General features: G+C 36.2%; 1 protein-coding gene across 2 annotated transcripts in view; it reads left to right on the plus strand.

The window, feature by feature from the left end:
- The first annotated feature begins 1,236 nt into the window (after positions 1-1,236).
- vg (transcription factor vestigial) overlaps positions 1,237-18,893 on the plus strand; it is a 681,469-nt gene continuing 663,812 nt past the window's right edge. For both annotated transcript variants that reach the window (XM_069830334.1, XM_069830333.1), the window contains exon 1: positions 1,237-1,591. In XM_069830334.1, the coding sequence (XP_069686435.1) occupies positions 1,463-1,591 (129 nt within the window). In that variant the 5' untranslated portion in view covers positions 1,237-1,462. The remainder of the gene's footprint in view (positions 1,592-18,893) is intronic.

Here is an 18,893-nt window from a genome sequence, read left to right on the forward strand (position 1 = left end):
TAATAATTTTTACTTATTTCGATTTCCAGATTAGGCCTATATTCTTAATTTTCATTGCTAGCAAATCTAGCTACCAGGTAGGAATATAGGTTTATGTTAAACTGATTTGAATAGGGGAGAGTTGGGTAGTATTGGACATCGGGTAATATCGGACAGTGAGTTTCTTTTATCTACCACCAGATAATAGTACCTGAATGACATGGTTACGTTCCTGTGATGTCGCATACAGAAACGTAACCATGTCAATCAGGTACTATCATCTGGTTGTAGATGAAAGAAACGCACTGTCCGATACTACCCAACTCTCCTCTAATTTTAAGGGAAAAATTGTTCCGGAACTGGGTATCGAACCCGGGACCTTTGGCTAAACGAACCAAGGCTCTACCAACAGAGCTACCGAGGAACTCTACCAGACCCCGACTCAATTTCTCGCTTTATATCCACAGATCTCAAAGTGCGCTGACAATCGTAACCAACATTGAGTGCACACAAACTCTGTGTGACTTGAATTGTGGTTTCCTGTTAACGAAATTTTTCATTGCTAGATTTGTGTTTTCATAACTTTAATGTTAATGCAACACTGACATCAATGGTATAAATGTTCTTAGAAGGTTCTTCTTATATTAGCAATAAGTTACGACATACTTTAGACCTAATCTGTTGTTTTGTCAGTTGTGATGGCTCGAACTAGTAGCTACAAGTCAGTGATGCCAGATTTCAGTTCGGCATGCATTTTAAAAGGAATTACACAATCGACAATAAAAAGCATTTACGCATTGCACTGTCTGCTACTTGCATAAACATAATTCGTAGTTACTGTCACAGCAATTGCGATGTGGCAGGCTTCCAGGCTGCTCCTTTCTGCAATTTTGAGAAATGCAGAGACTCGTGTAAACAGATCGGCAAGCAAATCATTCGCGGATGTGAAGTGTTATTATTTTGACACTTCTCGGTTCCCGTGCCAAGCCGGTTGCAAGGCGCTTTGCGGGACTGTAGAGACGCGGCCCGTCTGAAAAACTGCAGGAACGTCCTCGGGAAAACAAAAATGAACAGACATGTGGTGGGCGTGGCCCCGTCTGTCAATCATTGGTCGGCCGGCACTAACGGGCGCGGCCGCCATTGGGCATGACGTCACGCGGTGGGCGGGCACCGCGGTCGAAGCGTCGCGCGGGGTGCCGTGGGCGGCACCCGGTCGGCGTGGTGGGGACCCGCGGGGCCCCGGGTGGGGGGCGATATTTCCAACATTCTCGAGAGGGCCGCGCGTGGACCAGTCAGCCCCGTGTGCGTGTTCCAGACGCGTGTGAAGTGTTCCGGACGATGTGAGTTGTCGTGGTGCCCAGTGTCCGCGGTCAAGCCAGTTAAATGTACCGATCGGTGTGGCAGGTCAACTAAGCCTGCAGCCTTACTCTCCGAGCGGTGGTGACAGTGCTCTAAAGTGGAATCTAGGATCTTCGGCTCACCAATGACTATGAGTTGCCCGGAAGTGGTGTACCAGGCGTATTACCCCTATCTCTATCAGCGCCCCAGCACGTCTGCAACCAGCGTTGCCAGGACAACCCCCTTCCCACCCTTCTCTCATCAGTATGACAGGGTGAGTCTGCACATGGCGAGGATGACTTGGGCTGTTTACATTCCTTCAATGAGTGTGAAAGGGAAGTTTCACGAAGGTGGTTTTTTACAATCGGAGAGGAGGAGCCGGCAGGATATCAACTCGCTACTAGTCGGCCAGGAAATTGGAATGTCCATTTGTAATGCCGTTTTTAATCACGTAGACTCATTTCCTTCTATTTTTTTTTAATTCGGAGGCGAAAAATAGAGAAGGGAAATTATGTGATGGGCACAAAATAGCCTATTGTGAATAAACTAATCATAAATAACATGAAACAATCGTGTGCTAATCAAATAAATATTTAACATTAAATATAACTATAAATAGGCCTACAAGACTACAGAGAATTTGAGTAATTTTGGGCAGAATTGCTGCTTTTCTTTGTACTGATGTGTGTCAGCTCTAATGCCGGTAACGTGATTCCGCTTAACCTCGGATCATGACAGCACATGATACAGTAGAACCTCTATTATCCGTCGTAATGAAGGGGGTGGGCTGAACGGTTAATCGAAAAAATCGGATAATGCGTACCGTGAAAAATTTTCGTAAATTCCTCCATGGTCTTGTATTTAACACGCTAGGTAGTGGATCAGAAGTCTACTAATCTAGGCAAGTCTGGTTGTCAACGACGGATTTTTAAGGGAAAGTGTCTGTCTGTGGAAAGATAGCAATAATGGAGGTCTCGTGTTGTAGATTTACATACTTTATACACTCCAATCTCGAATTCTGATGAGAGGTGAGTCACAGTTTCTCTTTCCCCAAACCACTCAATTTTTTAGATTTACACTTTTTTTTTCGATACTTAGCATAACAAGATTTATTTTGACACCCGTAACACTCTAGAAAAATAACGTGCTAATACAATGTGTAGTAATATTTCCGCAGCAAAAAAAAAAAAAAAAGAGCGAAAAAGACAGACGGATAATCCAACAATCGGTTAATAGGGTGACGGATATTCGGGGTTCTACTGTATTTTAAAAATGCTGTTATTATTATTTTCTATATTTCTGTCGTTATTACGGTAGGCCTACAGAATTAACACACCGCGGGCCTTAAAACAACAACTCTAGGACCGCGAGTTTGAGACCACAATTTTACATCATCGGTAAGGCAAAGAAGTAGACTGTTAGCGTATCACAAGTGGGCCAGAAAATTAATATAATCCGTTGGAATGTAGCTTTTCTTTCTATCGTGTGATGACGAGTGTGGGTTCAACTTGCAAACATATTTTGCAGACTGTACAGAAATTGAAATATTCTGAAAGAAACGCCTTCTGAAATTCAATGCCGCCCGCACTGTTTCACAGTTCTTAAATTTGTTATAAAATGAACATTATGAAAAAAATATCTTGTGAAAAAACAAAATACACTTGACACAGAATTAGGCCTAAACCAAAATAAAATGTTGTTAGAACAATGTGCGTGCTTTGTAAATATTTGCGTCGTGCTTCAAAACGTCTTAACTTCAACAAAATGTATTTTCAGTAGGTAAAACTTATTCTTCTAACAGTTTCTTCGTTATCCCCGGCCCATTTAGGAAGCCTGTTCTTGCGTTATTATTCAGCAAGTTGTCTACTGTAGTTTAGCCTATCTGGTTAGGGCCAATGTCTCATGTGTATTCGATGTTTCGATAGAAAATTTTGGTTTAATAGCTATGTGATCAAAAGTACAACAATTCTCCACGACTTAAAATAGTACTTTTGCTGGTTGATATTTTTATTTATCGTTGTGCAGTGAGTAAGAGAAATTATTGTAATTCTCCAAAAATTGATTTTGAGATTTTTGCAGTAATAGCCTACATGTTTATATTTTACCGGTAGGCTACCGAAAAGGTTGCTATGGCTACCATCTGCCTACCTGTGTACAGTGATTTCTCGTGAACTGCTGGTCGAATTTTATGCATCTTAATGGGACACTCAACTTAAAAATTGGAGAAAAAGTGTCATAGAAATGAAAAATTAAACTTCTACACTAATTTACGTGACAGAACTAAATCAGTACGCAGAATTCTTCCCCTAATTCATTGAGAAGTCACAGTCAAATGCACAAAGCCAAAAAATAAAAAATGATAATTAAAAGTGATATTTCAATTAATGATTGATTAAAAATTGAAATATTTTTTATTTTGAAAAGTATTGGATCTAATGAGCTGAGATTTTGCATGTTATAAGGCCCCTACTTTCCATGTGTATATTAAACTTTTTCTCCAAATTTGAAAAAGATTGGTGAAATAGGAAAAAAGTTCCAAAATATAGTTGAGTGTCCCCTTAAGTATCTAGGCCTACATGTTAGTTCATCAGGGAATGTTGTAGTCTACAATACAATATTCTTTAGTAAAAAATAATATCTACCTTAGGCCTATAGGTAAGCTATGTAGCCTATTTATTCAAACTGGAATTGAGTATAGGCGTACTCCCGGTGGCAGGATAAAATTATAGACAAATATACAATAAAATTAGACTATAAAAACTACATCTACTGAGTAATAAAATAGGCCTAGATAAAATAAAGTGAAAACAAGTCTAAATATAGGCTAAATAAAGCCTAACTAAATGTAATCCTATCCATAAAAGTAAACAAGTAGACTAAACCTGTTCTATTGACTCAACCACTGTCAATTTAAGTGGGCCTAATTAGAAATCACCCTAATCAATTACATGACACCTTAATTAATTACATGTGAACATAAATAATTTCACGTCAACTTAAATAATTACGTTGCATCTACATTACTTCTCAATCTCCTTACAGGACAGTCCTAAAATAATAGTAATGTAATAATAATAATAATAATAATAATAATAATAATAATAATAATAATAATTTGTTACAAGAGATTTTAATATGTTTTAAAATGTATTTACATTTAGCCTATAGGAGGGCCTGTAAATGTAATTGCAGGCAACTTCTTCGAGTCTACTACGTTACTGTACGAAGGAAAATTTTCATACGTTCGTTCTAAAACCGGAACTTTATTTTAAATGCACGATCCTTTCCCCATTAAAACGCAGGTTTTTTCCAAATCAGTTTGTATTTCTCCCCATGCTGTATGTCTAATATAGGCCTTGTAAGTTATTTTGAAACAATCTCGCTTTTTTCCTCCTACTTCAGCATTTCCCATCCCAATTCCTTCACTTTAACTTATCTTCAAATATTAGTCTAGGTTTTTATTTGGAAAGAACAATGCACAGTAGCGATTTACTCCATATCGAATAGTCTATAACGATTTTGTTCGTGGCTTTCTGTATGCCTACCGCGTGGAATAAACAAATGAAAGGGTAGGCCTACAGTTCACGTTACAGTAACGATTAAGGATTTCTTCAGAGAAATGAAGTAGGCCTATTATCTACAGGTCTACATAAATATTTCTACACTTGATTGTAATTTCGCGTTCAAGTTCTAGCCTATAGAAAAGAATTGCCACAAAAGATCACGCCACGGGTGCAAGTAGGACTACATATCAAAGGATTAACGGCCACTAGTTTTGTGCCTCCTTTACAATCAGCGTAATTTTTCAACGGTTTGATTTATTAACACTGCTGGTTATTTTAAAAGAAAAAAATAGACTTCTAACTTAGGCCTACTTAAAATCATATTATAAACCATTTACTATGTTTAATATTGATATAAATGTCCAAAAACGTTTTTTATTAAACAACAAAGTAATATTAAAAATGATAATTACAATACACCGTGTGTTTTTCTAAGTAGGTAGGCCTATAGGACATAGGACTTTAACATTGTCATAAGAAACCTCTGTATAAAAACAATGAGAACCTCCTCCAGTTTGTAACACTTGCAGTGAAACTCTTTCTGTGAAACACATCATCCAGGACTGTCCTCAATACAATCAGTTACGACAACAACTAAAAATCCCCAACGATATAGCAAGATCTCTTGGTGAACCTTCTCACTGCAATAGTGTCATAAAGTTTTTCAAGTTTACTGGATTGTTTGATAAAATTGTGTAATATTATTTTTTTTTTTATTTTACGACTTGCTAAATGTTATATATTGTTAAAATTAATTCGTGTCGCGATATGACTTTTGTTATAAGTTAAAGCGACAATAAATAAATAAATAAATAGAAAAAAAAAACAATGAAAAAATCACTTAATCAGTGGACCGTGTTTAGAAATCAGCAGGCTTTGACAATTTGTAAAGAAGAGAACATCATTATTTTATGGTTGCTAAGTCAAAGCCTGACGTTTTCTTGTTTAACAAATTGTCAAAGCCTGCTATTTTCTAAACATATCCTACTGATTAAGTTATTTCTTCATCGTTTCATAGGCTTAGGTTTCTTATGTCAATGTTAAATCCGTATAGGCTTATCCTATATCCAGAAAAACACACGGTATGTATTAGCCTATAGGCCTATCTGTTTTAGGTAAATCTGTACAGAATTTAAGACACATCTCTTACTTGAAACGCACGAATTAGGGTCAAATTCATAGTCGTCACTTATAAAATGAGGAAACACTTGAGTAATGAGCGTTTCCTTGGCACTTATTTTAGGTCGTATTGCAGAGATATTACTCTTTCAATATGCACTGAGCATTCCCTTGACATCGAAAGAAATATCGCAACATGGTTAGATGTGAGCGCTTTCGTACATTCAATTGTTGTCCAGCGCCTTCAAATTGTTAAAATGGCATTATTATCGCACAGAAATACAAAAATAAATATTATAGAGCTAAAAATATAGAGAATGTCGAGGAAGCATTTTATAGAAGAAAAAAGAAATGAGTTAAGAGAACGAGTTACGAAATATAGAGATATCGTCGAAAGTAAAAAATCTCATAATATTATTCTCTCCAAAAGAAGAAATTGACATGTGACAAAATTGATCTAAACTCCGGAAATATTCCTATAAGTAAATCATTTGAATTTATTGTTCAGTTATTTTTATGGTAAACAAAGTGGAAGTGGTATAATCACGCAAATTTTAACAGCTTTTTCCTTGGGTAGAATACAAACGAAAATGCAAATAACACTTTGTTGGGACGTGAATACTTCCCGAAAAAATACTACTTACTACCTGAAATGATGCTGTAGCATAAAATCTCAAAGCAGCTAGTATTTTTAGCAGTGGTAAAATCGGTAAGCCTCATGGTTGTATTGTGAATTTCAATGAGAGACACCAGAATATCCACAACAGTGTTCTTGTCGAAATGATATCTCCTCTTAAATTGTTGGTCTTTGTACATCTCCAAAGGATTTTTTATATCTCTCTGATACATCTTTTGTTTTGCCGAAACACATTTTCATTTTCATTTTCATTACAGAACTCAATAAATTTCTTCAAAATCATAATCATTACCCATTGTATACAGAATCAGCTGATTACAGTGCAAAAGATGAGGAAACACTTGAGTAAGCTGACAAGCTATCTTATTTGAATAAGTGTTCACTTCAGTGGGATTTATGAATTGGAAATTATTATAAGCAACTGCTTAAGGGTTTCCTTACGATAAGTGTTGACTATGAATTCGATCCTTAGTCTATACAAAGTAAGTCAAACATCTTTCTTTGCGGAATTATGAAATTGCATTTTGTGTGGAATCAGATAAGAGAAGTTAATCTACTCACTTACATGCGTATTGAATGATTTAATTTAATGCAGGCATCTTATGCCTCTGAAATGATAGATTAAGAAAATAAACAATAAACCACAATATCATTGGAAACATTATAATAGAAGAGAACAGTGTGTGATGAAAAACGTATGTTATCTTGGTGAGAACGAAACTTCCTTATGTTTTAATTTTCTTTGAGTTTAAATTTCGCTTCCGTCAACTGACCTGGAATAAAATAGTTTTATAATATTTCAAACTTGTGTCTTTCCTTGTTGCGTGTTTTGGTTTCTGTGTACTGTCACAAAGAAATGCATTGAGGTTTTTATTCCACATGGTCCGTAGCCTTTCATATCAGATGTTGCAACAGAGTTGTTTTGTTATCTCAATTTCTGTAGCTATTTGTTTCCAGTGTCGATATATAACATTCACTTCATTCATTCATTCATTCATTCATTCATTCATTCATTCATTCATTCATTCATTCATTCATTCATTCATTCATTCATTCATTCATTTATTTTATTCCATAGATCTTACATGAGCAATGAAGCTTTAAGATGTGGAACAAGTCAAAATTTTACAATATTACAATTACAATTTTTACAAATTTTTATAGTTTTACAATTTAGTAATTTTCTACAATTTTTACAATTTTTTGGAATTTTTTACAATATTTTGGCGATGTAGTGAGATGAGGTGAGGTGAAGTCCGAGGATTCGCCAAAATAGCCTATTACCCGGCATTTGCCTTTTGGTTGGGGAAAACCTCGGAAAAACCCAACCAGGTAATCAAATCAAATCAAAGGGGTTGATGCCAAGGACTCTCCATAGACTCGCCATAGACCATCCGGCTTCAGTCCCACGGCCGTGGAAAACCTCGGAAGAGACCAAAGACCAAAGGGGGATCCAACCCAAGCCCGAACGCAGCTCCGGATCAACAGCCCAGCAAATCTGCCGACTGAGCTACATCGATGGCTCTACTAAAAGTATACAATACACAGCCAATCAGATTATTAAATTTACAAACGCAAACGATCATTCATCAGTTGAGCTATATGTATAATACAAAACAAGTTAATTAAATTTAAGGCATAAACAATTCAATCAGTTGTGATATACAGAAATTGATAATAGCCTACATATCATGCAAACTACTTCAAATTACAAACACAAACAATTTATCAATAGAGCTATACAGATTACTATTCAACTTAAAGCATATAGAATTCATCGGCCAAAACTATACAAATATATACAATACAAAGTAGCAAACTTTCATTAAGCTTCCTATACAAATTAATATCAAGTAGACCTAGATTAATTCAATTTATAATCATAAACAATTCATCAGGCTAACACTCTTTCAGCACGTTGTGAAACAGAGTGAAAAACATTATCTGAAAGCCTTGACTAACCTAGAGAAATCATACAAATGTTTGTAGCATTTTCGGTGCAATGTTTTCCTTCCAACTCTTCAGAATCCACCCAGCGCGTTCCTCTATTGTATGCCTTCTTCTCAAGTTAACTTAGACTAATCTATGTTTCTGAATGTTCATACAAAATCTGATATCACTTCCGCGAAATGTCTTAACACCTATAAATTTTATTTGATGAGTTGCTTTTTTTTCGCGTATGAATTGATAACAGAACTTTATTCAAAGGATTTTCTTTCCAAATGGTGTAGAAAGCGCCAAAATCTGACTCCGTAAACTTAGAAAGAGGATTACTATAAGATGCAACATCCGGCATCGGCAAATGCATTTGAATAATATTTGTGTATTTTTGTCCAAGAAATTCGTTAAAGTATGAGAACTAGCATAAAACTGCATTTTTTTTAGTAGACTAATTCTTGTGAAATGGTACAGATATTTCCAAGACGCGACAAAATTACTAAGAAGGCTGGAAAATGCTCAGTTTTCGTGATCAATAGACTACTGTAGTTATCACGCAATTTTATTACCACATTTTTTCTGATTGAATTTGCGATTTGAGTTGAATTTCAGCATAGGACTTTATTGAAGAAATTTGTTTAAAGAGATTTGTGTAAAGTACAGACTAATATAGGCTTCCATTTCTCTGTAGAATTGAAAATTTCTCAACTTTGCGGGTGTACCTATAATTAACATTAAAGATACTGAGTGTTAAGAATTTACAGATGCCTAGTTAGTGTAATTTATGGACAACAATTCCACAAATTTTGCTAAAGTAGTTTTGGATCTGATTAGTGCTATTTAAGCATGAAAATGAATTGTAGGAATTTGCGAAATTTCTTAAGAGTTGATATAGCCTAGATATTACTAAGTCCCGCGCCGTGGCGTCGCGGTCTAAGGCATCCCGCCTAGGACTCGCGTTACGGAATGCGCGCTGGTTCGAGTCCTCATGGGGGAAGAAATTTTCTCATGAAATTTCGGCCAGTGTATGGGACCAGTGTCCACCCAGCATCGTGATGCACTTGGGGAGCTACGATAGGTAGCGAAATTCGGTTGCGAATACTAGCTATAACTGTTGGGGGGGGGATCATCGTGCTAACCACACGATACCTCCATTCTGGTTGGATGATCGTCCACCTCTGCTTCGGCATGTGGGCGTGAGGCCAGCAGCCGGCTGGTCGGTCTAGGCCTTTCAAGGGCTGTAGCGCCACGAATTATTATTATTAGATATTACTAATGTGTGAAAATTTCTGGAATATTGATTGCGATATGTTGCCAATAGAAGCACCCAGCGTTTCAGATCGGCAGATGAGTCGTTAAGTAGGCTAATTATAAATATTGTCCAACAAATTCATCGAAATAGTTTTGGATCTTATTAGTAGGCTAAGTTATTTCAGATCGAAATTGTAATGAAAGAATTTGTGGAAAAACTTCTGAAATGACGTAGGTTGGTCCTATATAACTAAGATAAACAATTGTGCTTTATAATTAAGAATAAAATATGTCACTTTTTGGGATTGACAGTTGATTCGCTATAACAATTAGCCTATGAATGTTAGTTCCAAAGCTTGGCTGAAGAAATTTTGGATCTAAAGTAAGTTTTTCGTAACATTCAAGTAAAAACATTCTGTTTACCTAGCCTATAGGTCTGTAAATGGTTCGAACATTTTCATAAACTGGAGTAGATATCCTAATTAGGCTATTTATTAATTTTCTCTAATTTGCAGGAGTACGCCTAAGTAGTTACGATTTTTCAATTAGTCTTAAAGTATATTTTTTAATTCGAAATTGTAATTTATTAGAAATTATATTCTAACACAATAACTAGATTGATGCACATTTAGGGAATATAAATCTACAGACTAGGCCTATATGAATCTATTAAAATTATTTTCCTATGAAAGAACGAAAAAGGAGTAACTGTTAAAACGGAATCCCTGTAAACTGAAATTGTGTGTTATTTGTTGATAGGTTATTCCAATCTACTTATTACTAAAAAGTTTATTGTTGTTAATGTTGTTATTCCTTTTATTATTATAGGTTAAGGGTATTTGAGAATAAGGTGCTTAGGAAAATATTGGGGGCTAAGAGGGATGAAGTTACAAGAGAATCGAGAACGTTACATAACACAGAACTGCACTCATTGTGTTCTTCACCTGACATAATTAGGAACATTAAATCCAGACGTTTGAGATGCGCAGGGCATGTAGCACGTATGGGCGAATCCAGAAATGCATATATAAGCTAGAATGTAAGTTGGGAGACGTGAGGGAAAAAGACCTTTGGTGAGGCCGAGACGTAGATGAGAGGAGAATATTAAACTGTATTTGAGGGAGGTGGGATATGATGGTAGGGACTGGATTAATCTTGCTCAGGATAGGGACCGATGGCGGGCTTATGTGAGGGCGGTAATGAATCTCCGAAGCCTCTCCGCAGCGTTTATGTAGCCACGGTGTAGCCGAGAATCCATTAGGCAGAGAATTGAAGTAGGCTATATTTGGTAGAAAATTCAACTGGCAGCACTGGCCGCTAAGCATATGATGGACTAGGGATGTGAGGTTGTCAGACTGGAATTAATGGAGAAGTGCCAACGTTCTACAGATTTACTAGAACTAATGGAGCTGCGGAGGGACTTTCCGATCGCACTGTAGCTATAAGTTACTGAACAGCCTCCTCTCTTTCCAATCCACACATATTTTCTTTAGGATCCCCATCAGTTTATTCCAATCCATTCTGTCAAACGTTTTTTCTAAGTCCACAAATACTACATATAACTTCTTTATTCTTCTCTAGGTATCTTTCGCCGATTGTTCGTAGCAGTCCAATTGCATCCCTTATACCTTTTCCTTTTCTGAAGCCAAACTGCTCTTCTTCCAACTGTTCTTCCATCTTAGAATATAAACGTCGATTCTATATTCGCAGGAAAAAATGGCTGATCTCTAAATTGAGACGATTCAACAAGGCTCATGACAACAATCACCTCCTACATAATAGCCAAATTGGCTAGTCTCTTATATGAGACAACTCATCCTGCCTAAGGTATTGCGTGGTTTTCCTAAGGCGTAAGACAAATGTCGGGATGAGCCCTATAAGAAATGGGCCACGGACCTATATGCCCTTCCCCATATATATTCCCCTTTTCTTGTAAACGACGTATGCCCTAGTTCAGAACCTATAAATTGTCTATTAAATGTACGAGGTCACTCAATTAGTCGCAATTTGAAAGCACAGGGACCTCTCAAATTGCAGATTTAGATTTCACGGCGCTTCTTCCGACGGCCTTCACATGCCTTGTCATCGAACAACAGATGACAGCGTCTTGCCATTCTAACGGCAACCACCAGCCATCTCCTCCTCGCCCCGTTCCGTGATCACTTGATCAAATCTCCGTCCCCCTCGCGTATGTGGTACCTAAGAGGTTACGTCCAATTTCGGCTTCCCCTTCAAAATTTTCTAGAGCTCCTTTAGTGGAGCAGCGTAACCCGGAGTGAGACTAGTGGCCAACAGGCTTGGAGCTCACATATTTAGTTTTGTACAGCTCCCAACCCCTTGCAAGGACGTGTTTTGCGTACCTTTTAAATTTGTCCTCCCAAATCTCTTTCGATTTTTCGATTTTTCGATTCGCAGGAAAATGTTCGTCGAGTGCGATATCAGGCTAATAGTCCTGAACTCCTTACATTTCTTGGCATTATTTTTCTTCAGTATTGGCAGCAAGACGTCTCCGTAAAATCTTCGGGCCAGTCGCCTTTCTCATATACTTCGTCGCATAACTATTTAATTTCCCAATTCTAAGTTTATACACATACATTATGTACATTATATGGCTATATCTTTTTCTCAAAAGTAATATTTTTGACTTAATATGTTTTGCTTGTAAACCGACGATATATCGGACACTGTCAGAGATATCTCGGAAAGATTTTAATCACAAGAAAAAGTAAAGTAGGCTATGTTATACACACATAGAAAAAATAAATGAAAGATGCCATTTTTGAACCACAAAGGTGTACCTCCTCCCTTAAATTAAGAATCTGATCACATTTTTCTTTATTAAAATGATGTTTAATCGCATCATTCTCCGATAAATTTAGTCGTAGATACTGAATACTAACAAAATCCGTAGAGTAGTTTAGGAAAATCGCTGTAATTACACGGACAGAGTTACTAGATAGAAAGACAGAATGTCCAAAAACACTTTCTTAGTTTCAGAGATAATAAAAAAAAATATTTCAATCGATATCTTGAAATTAATTTTCGCAGCTTTGTAATGGTTGATCCATGAGAAAGTAAAAGAAAAGAGATAAAGGAATTTCAGGGGAAAATAGTTAAAGTTGATTTTGGTAAATATTTTTCTATCATCTTCATATATAATCGAAGATAACAATCCAGTAGTTTAGCAATGTGAAGGAATTCATTTTTTTAGACGGAAGTCAAATTTCTATGTTAGGGTCATAGGCGAGGAAGTTTACTCATAATTTTATATGGGTGGGAAATGACCGGTACAATTTCCCTTGAGGTTACACGGAGGTAAAATTACAATTTCGTAAATTAAGTGTATTCAAGCTAGAGATCTGAAAATTTGTACAGTTGCCATGCTGTATTATTAGTAGATTATGCAACGAGCCTATAATGATAGTAATTAAGACGCGAGTATGTTTGTTTATGAAACGAGCGCAAGCGAGTTTCATAATTTTCATACGAGCGTCTTAATTACCATTATAGGCAAGTTTCATACGTCTTTTTATGCTCGACCATATTTCTAACTCGAAATTATTCAGAAGTATTCATTTTATTCGTATCTAACTGAAGAGTGGAAGTGACCTTGTGCATCGCTAGTAAATTGTGAGTTGTGCGCAGACGCGAAAGTATTGATTTTTTCCGAGGAACAATAATGTCATTGACCTTGATGTAATGTAGAGAATAACATGAACTAATTTTGATATAACCTGGAAATTGATTTAGAATTGAAAAACGAGATGACAAATTGAATTTATTTGAATATTATTTACAATTAACGCTAATTATTATAATAACAGAACATAACCTTCTGCGACAGTATTGGATTTCCAGTCTCCGTGACGTTTCCCTCGTTGTCTTTCGATTGCACATCCGAGAATAATCGAAAACCTGACCTTTAATGAATAGGTGTACTTTAATGAGGTCCATTAAAGGACTGCTACCAGGTGTATAATTACTACATTTCGGCATGGTCGAGCATAAAAATATTTAATGTATAAAGTTTCATCTAATTTGGCTATTAACATTTTTCTAAATTTAAATGAGAGTTTTAAAAAATCTCTACTCTTCTCACAAATTTCAAAATTTTTGTCTACATACTAGTCAGACTCTCAGAAACAAAACTTGCTGCCAAAGGTTTCGATTCCATTTACTTAATAAATAGAAAAATATTTGATGCAGTCAAGTAGGCGTATAAAAATTAAAAAAAAAGAACATTGCAAGTGTATAAAAGTTTATATAAAATAAAATATGAGATCTAAAAGTATACTTGATAGCAAATGTTATTAAGGGCACATTCAAGAACATTCACAAAAACCATGCATCTACTACAATATTTTGTAGGAAATGTAGCATTTTTAGTAAAGAGACTGTACAAAAAACCTAAGCCGAGAAAAATTAATTTAAAAGTTTGAAACTATACTGGAGATGAAAGCAAACACATGCAGTTTCTTCTAACTAGGCAATTTTTTAATGACAAAAACGGGAAGTCGTAATTTCTTTTTACCAAGAATGACAAAATTTCATCCCCGTGTATTCTTAAGTCTCCTCATTTGGGACAAGTTTCCATTGCATACTGCAAATCAATTATTACATCCCAGCTTGCTTTCCTTTCAAGGAAAGTCACGCTAAACACTTAGGCCTATTTTGAACGTCATCGACCAGATTTGAACTCGCGAGCATTAGCTGTAATAGCAGGCTTGTACTATCTATCAGCGAGTGCGACTGTTTGGCCATGAATTTCAAATAATGTAACATTTCGAGCTACGTCGTGAGTTCTTGTAGAATTAACAGACAAACGACGTGAATGAAAAGTATAGAGTAACCTGGGATTTAGCACAGCTGATGAAGTATTAAAAAATTACGTTTCGAAGGTTCAATTTATCTTTGTCTTCAGTGAATAAATAGGTGAGATGCTCGTATTATTTGTAACTACCCCACGCAATGCGGTAATCTTCTCACTTTTTTGTAGATCCGGTCTTCGAGACTTGTGAGTTTTTATATTCTTCATCAGAAATAAATAAAGTACAAGCAACGCATCTCCTGAATAGCCTAATCCACCTTGCTTTCTACCTCATTTAGAACGTACTGATCTGTGACTTAATATGGACAAAATGCGCCCAATAGTTCAGAAGGAAAGACTGCTTACAGTGGAGCAAGCATACTGAATGCTAAAGACTACCTTTCCCCTGTAAGTATAGTGAACACTTGTATTTTTCATTTGTTATTAATGGAGAAAAATTCGCTCCGGCGCCGAGGATCGGATCCGTGACCTCCAGTTATACGCACTGGATGCTCTAATCACTGAGCTACGCCGGAGCGAATTTTTATATACTAATAACAAGTAGCCATCACAGATAATTCTGTAAGACCAAAAATTAATCTTTACATGGATTTGTATTTTCGCCAGAATATCGGGGTAATAGGCTATTTTTATATTACTATCACAGTCTAGTATATACAGTCACGAAGCTTTAGTTGTGAGGGTGCTAGGAACAATAGACTGTGCCGGTACTATTTCGAATTGTCTGTAATGAGGCGATATTAGCGATCCTACTGGTTAGCAACTATCTATGGATGCATATTTATTACGTATTGAGCTTCGTGACTATATATTTTTTATTTTAGTAGGTTATTTTACGACGCTTTATCAACATCTAAGGTTATTTAGCGTCTGAATGAGATGAAGGTGATAATGCCGGTGAAATGAGTCCGGGGTCCATCACCGAAAGTTACCCAGCATTTGCTCATATTGGGTTGAGGGAAAACCCCGGAAAAAACCTCAACCAGATAACTTGTCCCGACCGGGAATCGAACCCGGGCCACCTGGTTTCGCGGCCAGACGCGCTAACCGTTACTCCACAGGTGTGGATGACTGTATATACTAGACTGTGCTACTACATCGGAAAGCTACCATTACTTATCTGATTTTAGATTTGAAAGTCTCAGGTTTGCAGCACTACTTCGCCGCAATATTTTTTAAATTAAATAAATAACAAAACAATATTTTATCTCACTTTAATTATACAATAACATGCAACATTATTGAAACTTCCTAAATTATTTGCTATTGATATTATTATTCATTGTACAAAAGTACTAAATTGGGTTAGGCTACATTAATTCCATGTAAAGGGATCAGAGGGAAATTATGAACCGAATTATTAAAATTATTTTAACTGACTGAAGTACATCCAACTTAAGACCCATTCCTCAATTTAAATTTAAATTATGGTTTATTTAACGACGCTTGCAACTTTCGAGGCTATATCAGCGTCGCCGGTGTGCCGGAATTTTGTCCCGCAGAAGTTTTTTTACATGCCAGTAAATCTATTGACATGAGCCTGTCGCATTTAAGCACAATTAAATGCCATCGATCTGGGCCGGGATCGAACCCGCAACCTTGGTCACAGAAGGCCAGCGCTGTACCAACTGCGCCACTCAGGGCGACAAGAGACCCACTCCTAACATACTACTTTACTCCTCGCACGTGTTCGACTAACCCCACTTCATCCTGTTGTTATGTTGCAGCTTTTTGATTTCAAATGTATTTTCTGCATTTATACAGCTCTGAAAGCGATATGGAATACTACCTCCAATTAAAAGTGATACATATAATAAACAGAATGTCTCAGTAATTTATATATTTTTACAGTTGCCAATTTATTCAACAAACACAGTATTATTCGTCATCATATTTGTTTTGCGTTGCCACAAGATTATTTCATTTGTCAACAACACAGATCACTCTTATGAACAATTTAACATAATCTACGGCCGGGAGGAAAAAGGTCTTAAGTAAAAATTTTATACCTTTCAGGAGAGCAGTAGGAAGATTGAAATTGGTGTCAATTAACTTATAGAGTTTTTAATTAAGAAGTTTCCCTGGATATTATTTGTTTATATTTCTCCTAAAATAGGTAATGTTGCTCATTTAAAAATTTTCTTGATTATTTCCAAAAATAGTCGCACTTAAGCCCTTTTAAGACTACAATCCAAACTGAGTAGAAGGGACTATTTAGACATAAGACCTTTTTCATGTAAAAATAAATGAGAAATGTAAATTATTAGGAATGCAAAATGGGTCTTAAAGAATTATAGTACTGTTTACCCTGGTGCTCAAAGTTTTAAAAGGAAAGGGCATCAGTATGTGATAAAATGGCTAAAATACAAGTTAGACCTTTTTAATAGGGAAGCATGGAAAGTAAACATGTGATGGTTTGTAAGGAATAAAGTATTAAATATTCTTAAGTCCTTTATTCTGTGTGTGCTCGATTCAAAAGTACTTAGGACATTTGGTAATGCTCTATAAATCCAGTCAGGAGTCTTATTTGACTTTAATAACCGTTTTATCAGATTGTAGAGAATTGTTTCCGCTTTCAGAATTATATAAAATTCTCATTTTCACAAAAAATTGACTTAAGACCTTTTTCCTCCCGGCCACAGCATTGTATGAGGCGTTTTCTTGTATTATTTTAAGTAAGAGTAAGGGTACGGCATCGTCTTTGTCATAAATTCTGAAATAACAATTCGTATTATCAGGAAAAACGTAAATAACTCTTCCCTTCCACCCTGAGTATGTCGATCGATCAGTGTTTACTTCAAGGGTAGTTCTTATTTTGGATAGTATATAGGTCTAAATTATTATTTTCTATCAGTTTCACAAACTAAAATCCAGTAGCCTACATCAAGCAAAATAATAGCCAATTTAGTGAAGAACTGTTTTCAGAATCTGGGAGAGGTGATAGGATGATATAGCGGTAATAATATAGCGTTGCTATCAGAAGAGGAGGTAATACTAAGGAATATGTTACTCAACTGGAACTAAATGACAGCTGTGAGCATATGGGATGAAGATAAATGGAAACAAGACGGGAATCATGCTTATCGGAAGAAAAATAAAGAAGGTAAATGTGCGAATTCTAAATGAGGCAGTACAGCAAGTGGACAGCTTCAAATACTTGGGGTGTACTACAAGTAGTAACATGAGCTGCTGCCAGGAAGTCAAAAAGAGGATAGCAATGACAAGGCAAAGGAAGCTTTTAATAGAAAAAGGAGCATATTCTGCGGACTTCTAGAAAAAGAATTAAGGAAGAGACTAGTGAAGTGTTTTGTGTGGAGTGTGGCATTGTATGGGGCAGAAACATGGACATTACGACGAAATGAATAGAAGCGACTAGAAGCATTTGAAATGTGGATATGGAGAAGAACGGAGTGTGTGAAATGGACAGATAGAATAAGAAAAGAAGCTGTGTTGAAAAGAGTGAGTTAAGAAAGAATAATGCTGAAACTGACCATGAAGAGAAAAAGAAATTGGCTAGGTCACTGGCTAAAAAGAAACTGCCTACTGAAGGATGCACTGGAAGGGATGATGAATGGGAGAAGAGTTTGGGGCAGAAAAAGATATTAGATGATAAATAACTTTAATATTACTTTTATATGGATCGTGTACGGAGACGAAGAGGAAGGCAGAAAATAGGAAAGATTGGAGAATGCTGAGTTTGCAGCGAAATACCTGCAGTTGAGCAGAAAACTATGAATGAATGAAATAATATTTTGTGCGAGATCGTGCGTATTTGCTTGCTTTCCGCACAAAACCAATCCGCGGAAAGTCTAAAATTCCACATTCAGTATTCCCAACCTAACACACATAACAATTTCCCTCTTCTTACCGCTTAAGTGACATATTGATTTTACTGGTTTAGGCTATTAACATATTATTTTTAGAGACGTTCAATATAGTAACAATTATAAATTGGAAACTTACCACTGCAATTTCACCTAAATTGCACTGTTAATTTTATTCTTTTTAAATATTTGCAAAAATTAAGTAAACTCTACAACTCCACTAAAGTTACTGCATTCGTGATGCAAGTAACATTAAGGAAGCCGTGAAAAAATCAACAAGATTCCAGACTCATCATAGACTGGGGAAAAAAAAAGACAGACGTATATCACGGCCTGCTGGAGTATAGTAAACACAGAAAACATTTTAAAGCAACAATGTTGAAGATAGATATTTTTGTTTTGCAAATTTGCCGTCA

This window comes from Periplaneta americana, chromosome 7 (genome assembly GCF_040183065.1).
Source record: "Periplaneta americana isolate PAMFEO1 chromosome 7, P.americana_PAMFEO1_priV1, whole genome shotgun sequence".
NCBI classification, from domain to species: Eukaryota; Metazoa; Arthropoda; class Insecta; order Blattodea; family Blattidae; genus Periplaneta; species Periplaneta americana.